The sequence below is a fragment of the Argentina silus genome, assembly GCF_951799395.1.
Source record: "Argentina silus genome assembly, chromosome: X".
NCBI lineage: Eukaryota > Metazoa > Chordata > Actinopteri > Argentiniformes > Argentinidae > Argentina > Argentina silus.
The window spans coordinates 7,164,795-7,170,198 of record NC_139653.1 but is presented as its reverse complement, the minus strand read 5'-3'; the positions used below and the strand labels follow the sequence as shown (position 1 = coordinate 7,170,198).

General features: G+C 46.6%; 1 protein-coding gene across 1 annotated transcript; it reads right to left on the bottom strand.

Annotated features, from left to right (window-relative positions):
• Positions 1–877: 877 nt before the first annotated feature.
• Positions 878–1,819, bottom strand: hs3st1l1 (heparan sulfate (glucosamine) 3-O-sulfotransferase 1-like1; the record flags this gene model as incomplete). The annotated part of the gene is made up of 1 exon (XM_083696247.1): positions 878–1,819. The coding sequence occupies one exon, from the start codon at positions 1,817–1,819 to the stop codon at positions 878–880; it is 942 nt and encodes a 313-aa protein (XP_083552373.1).
• Between the last annotated feature and the right edge of the window lie 3,585 nt (positions 1,820–5,404).

Genomic DNA, 5,404 nt, shown 5'->3' with positions numbered 1-5,404 from the left:
TGTTTGCAATTTCATGCCCAAATTATCCACTGGCTTCCATTAGTTTTGGGTTAAAAATGCTAACAATTAGAGATAAGTTACAGTGCCCAGATAAACAGAACCAAAGGGTTGATTTGGGTGTAATTTGGGTGAACTATCCCTTTAACTGCTTCTTGAGTACTACATACCAGTGAAATCTGCTAAGCATGACTTAATGACTGCCTCTACAGCCTGAGCAAACTGTTGAACAGTGGTGAAATGCAAGAAAAGCCTCCCTGAACTTCAGCTTGCTGACGCTCGTGATTGGGCTCCTTTAGCTGCAGGCACTAGTTTCCTTCAATGTCAAAACCCATTAGTGATTCCTGCAAAGCGCCGCTCTAGGGCAACCATTTCCCTGCATTAATGTCCTCCGTCCACTGCAGCGATTCAAAAGGCTTATCCTAATGCCTCAGTCTACCTTAGCGCACTCCCTAAATAACTCAGGATAGGAGCTGGAGGGCAGCATGAATGAGGGGGAGAGAAAGATCCCGCTCCACTGGTACATTTCAAAGCAGAACAATTTATTATCAAGTACAAGAATATCAAACAAGGAAGAAAAAAAGTCCATCAGTTACACAAAATTCTTTGCGGCAATTTTTCCATAACTTCACTTTTGTTACAGAAAAGGTTTTTCCATTTTACCTTACAGTTGCTTGATTACAATTTTTGCTGTATTTTGTAAATGTATAACTGTTCTGTTGACCCCAGAGTGCAATAAGAGACAATTCACAGGAGCGTTTAAGTGTCAGATTTGTAAAGTGCTTCTGTCACCCTTCAGCCCTCATCACACTGGTCAATCAGCCCTCCAATAAATAGGGCAGTGGTTCTTTAGGTCCCCTTTGGTTGAAGGGGAGCTGCCTTATTGCCAGTCAAATGAGCGTTTCACCAGCTGGAAAAAGGTACGATTGTGCTCCCGGAGGTAGGAGCGGAGCTGCTGGAGCACGGTGCCATTGACTACAGGGTGGGGGCGCCCTTTGGACTCATGCAGGCAGCGCTCTCGCCCGTCGCTCCGGATGCAGTAGAACCCCTTGGTCTGGTTGAAGTAGAAGTTGGAGGACATTATCCTGGGGGGCAGATTGAGGAAGTGCTCCACTTTCTGTAGCTCAGGGAGGGGGTCCTGGATCAGAGTGTCCCCGTCCACAATGTGGATCTGCTCCAGAGGGAAGTAGAGTAGCCAGTTGCGAATGTGCACATCATAGAGGCTTCGCTGGATGGCCTTGTAGCGGGTGTTGAGGGCTCCGTTGCGCACCAGCAGGTTCTCGATGGCCTGAACAGGCTTGTGGTTCTCCAGGCGGTTGAAGTAGACCTGGGTGTAGTCTGAAATTACGCGTTCGGCTGGGTCACGCAAGATCAGCAGCAGCTTGATGGAGGAGTTCATTGCACGGATACGCTCTGGCGCCTGGGCGGAAGTGAAGTAGCCTGGCGTCTTCTCCACTGTGATCTGGTGCGGGTAGGAATAGGGCATCAGCTCACGGTACCAGTTATAGCCCTTGGCATAGTTTTCATCCCAGTCAAAGAAGTGCACCTCGGTGGCAGCAGCAGCAACCTCAGGGTGGATGTCTAACATCTCCAGCAGGGCGCGTGTGCCCCCCTTGCGGACCCCAATGATGATGCTGTGGGGGGCACGTTTGCTAGTCCCTGGGGGTGGAGACAGGGACACATCTCCAGTGTCATTAGATGTTAATCCAGGGCCAAGATCCATGGAGTCCACTGGAGGGCTGTCGTCAGCCTGAACAAACTCTGGTGGGGCAGCATATGTCCGGAGAACCAGGAGAAACACACACGCCAGAAAACAGGCCATGGTAAAAGAGGATGAGGAGCAGGGGAGGAGAGAAAGTCAGAGAGAGAGGAGAGGAGCGGAGAGCAGAATGTGATTTAGCTGTGGACCTGAGCTATCTCTCTGAGATCAAAGCTGACAGGAGTGGAGCAGGGAGCTGCAGTCTGTGCCTGCCATCTAGCAGGAGGAAGAGGTTGAGGAGAAGAAATCACAGCCAATCCATAGCACATCTGTAAAGAAGACAGAAGACAAGAACAAAAGACATTGACTTAGAAACTATACAGTAGAATGAGCAGTGGTTTCAAGTAACTTCTCTCTAAGGGTCATCTTTATCAAAAAAATAAATAATCTTCACTCCTGACATTTCCCCATCTGATATCTTCTTTCCATGTCACTTCTTAGTCACTTTACTTTTATTCAATGCTGTAATTTCACTTGCTGAAGAAACGTTTAGACAGCTAATTACAAAATGTGGCTGAGATATGCAAGTGTGGCTTGAGGCCAGAACACAGAGGCCAGACCACTTCATCAGGTCATAATCCTCACTGAAATCAATACACTTAACATCTGCCTGGAACATTTAAATCTAGGCAAGGGGAGGGTGGGGGCGGGGGATAAAGTTGTAGCAAGCAATAAGGAGAGTTTCCACTTAAATTTACTATTCTATGTACATATCAATAAAACCCATTCAAATTGTACAACGTGCAATAGAATTTTCTCTTGACCTTAAAAAGTTCTCTCAAATACTTTCATGAACAAACAAAGTAAGCTTCCTCCAAGCTAGTGAAAACAACTGGTCTTGCTGTGTACACATCCAACAACAACACCAAAGGTCAAGGTAAGGTTCTCTAAACTAACTCAGCGAGATATTCTCCCCTCTAGCTAGCTCCAGTGTATCAGGGCCATGACTCAAGGCCAACGGAGGATGTTGAGGAGGGGACACTAACAATCATATAATATAGTATATGTGTGAGTGTCAACTGTAAGGACTTTGGCAGAGGATAGAGGAAGTGGTTACACTTGTGAAATGTGCGAAATTAGTAAAATCACTGCAGTGCAGTTCATTGGCCACCTACCTCTGTTGTCATGATGATTATTATTCAAGCTTGACAAATACTGGATGTCGAAATGTTGAACCATTAACTATGCAATTAGGATCAAGAGTGTGTGACTCTCTATCTTTAATCTGATTATATATATTACCAGTGTAATAACAGTGGTCTAACCAGATAGCCACAGGATTAAGGTCATGTCGAGGTCAACCCAGGTCAGTTCAGCCTTTAAGCGGATCTATAAGGCATCTCCCTATTACTTAAATTTGTATTGGCTGGTTGTCTACTTAGAACATTACTCAATTATTCAGATCGTATGCATTCACCCAATTGAGAATTCATCATGTTGATGTTGTTTTTGAAGCAGCAACACCATTCATGAATCCTTAGTGATGTCCTGTGAAGAGCTTCAAGGACATTTCCTTCAGAGTGGAATCACAGTAAAATAAAAGTTTGATAATATATTACTTTATTGACTTTTACTCTACTGTAGTACATCACCCAATATCAAGCATTACCAGGACTGTGTGACTAAGCAATTAAGTATTATTGATAGGAACGATAGTTACAGCGCACTTGGGATAAGGCCTTCTGTGCTCACACCCTAAACAGCAGAGGACCAATCTGACCTGGTTGGCTTCCCCCAGGTCCCCGGAGGCTGGCCTCCCCCTTACTATCTAATGATGTCTTTCTACTGCAGAGTAAAGGGAGTGACACTTGCCCCGTCCTAACACTGTGGCCAGGGACTGGGGGCTGCGGATGAGGCTGGATGGTGGGGAGTGGACCTGCCCCACAGCACTGAGAGAAAAGGTGCTCTTGTCTGTGGACGTCTGCACATGGAGACACTTATGGGCTGTGACAGGCGTGCCTGCCTGTCAGCGTTTTCCTGGCAGAGAGCTGCCAAGTCCAATGCTAACAGCCACGCAGCCAGGCGAACGCTCCGTCTCATCCTCTTTCCCTCACTCCTCTCAGCACACCGGCACCTGGAATGAGCCATTGTTTCCACATCCCACTGGGCTTCAACGCTTTATTCAGGACCTGATGCAGCTTTTCGTGCAGACCTCCTAGCTGAAATTATTTGGGCTCAGGGCTGAGGAGAGGAGACCAGAGTCTGGCAGATTACTGACAGGTCCAGAACTAAGTAAGAGAAGGCACATTGGGGGTGACAAATAAAATACCTAAGCACTTAACCATGTCTTCAAAGACCTGACACAATGAAATCAAACCTGTTATAACACTTTCTACATCTGAACTGCTTACCTAGGACAAATGGCCAGGCTACCATACACAGACGCATGCTGACCTTGCCTGACCTCACCTCACACACATCTTTGCCTTGACCTCACCTCACACACACACACTGGTAGACCTCCTAGCTGAAATTATTTGTTTCTCAGTCTGTGGAGAGACTAGGGCTTCTTATCTGATAGCATTGACTCCAAGAGCATCGGCCTCTACAGCTCACTGTGTGTGTCTGTGTGTGTCTGTGTGTGTGTGTGTGTGTGTGTGTGTGTGTGTGTGTGTGTGTGTGTGTGTGTGTGCCCCCGCTATTCATCATCTTTCCAGGCATAGAGAGAGAAGCCAAAAGTTCCCAGCTCCACAGGAAAACAGCTACAACAAGAGAGGACAAATCATCATTCATATTCAGTGGTTTCTTTCGTTCTATCAAATTGTGGCGAGGACCATTGTGTGTGGAGCTTTGTTTTCTCAATGGCACTTCATTAGAGATCCACTTGATACAAAGAAATGACTGCTATAGTTATTGCCTGATTATAAAGCTCAGATCCTTTGATCAGTGCATTTGAACTGGGGGAAGGCTAACACACAGTACACACAAACACACACACACACACACACACACACACACACTAACACACACACACACACACAGTACACACAAACACACACACACACACACAAACACACACACACACACACACACACACACACACACACACACACACACACACACACACACACACACAGTCAGTTGAGCACTTGTGTTGTTTGGTCTACAGCACTTCTTCCTTAAGCAGAGCCTTATATGGGCAGATGTTCCTGTATTAAACCCACACACTGGGCAGAGAAGAGAAGGAGAGGACGCTCTGTAACACTGCACTGTTCTGCGCTGAGCTGCGCTGTGATGTACAGTACTAGGATGGTCTGTTCTGTACAGTGTTGCTACTGTACCGGAGGGCCTGCAGTCGGGCTCTAGGGGCTTGTTACAGTGTTACTGTGGTGAACAGTAGTCGAGTTGAGGCTGGTGGTGATACATTATGTTGGCACGTGGGACTCAAGCCCAATCACCCGCACTACTGCTCCCCCTGCTGAGGAGATATAATGATCAAAACAAACTGAAGCACACACACACACACACACACACACACACACACACACACACACACACACACACACACACACACACACACACACACACACTCAGAGGTTAGGCCTCAAGGCTATACCCCTCTAGAACACTTTTCTCTTCTCTTCTTTCTCCAATTCTCCTTGTTACTCATCTCTTCCATTCTCTCTTCAGCTCACAGGATTGTTATAT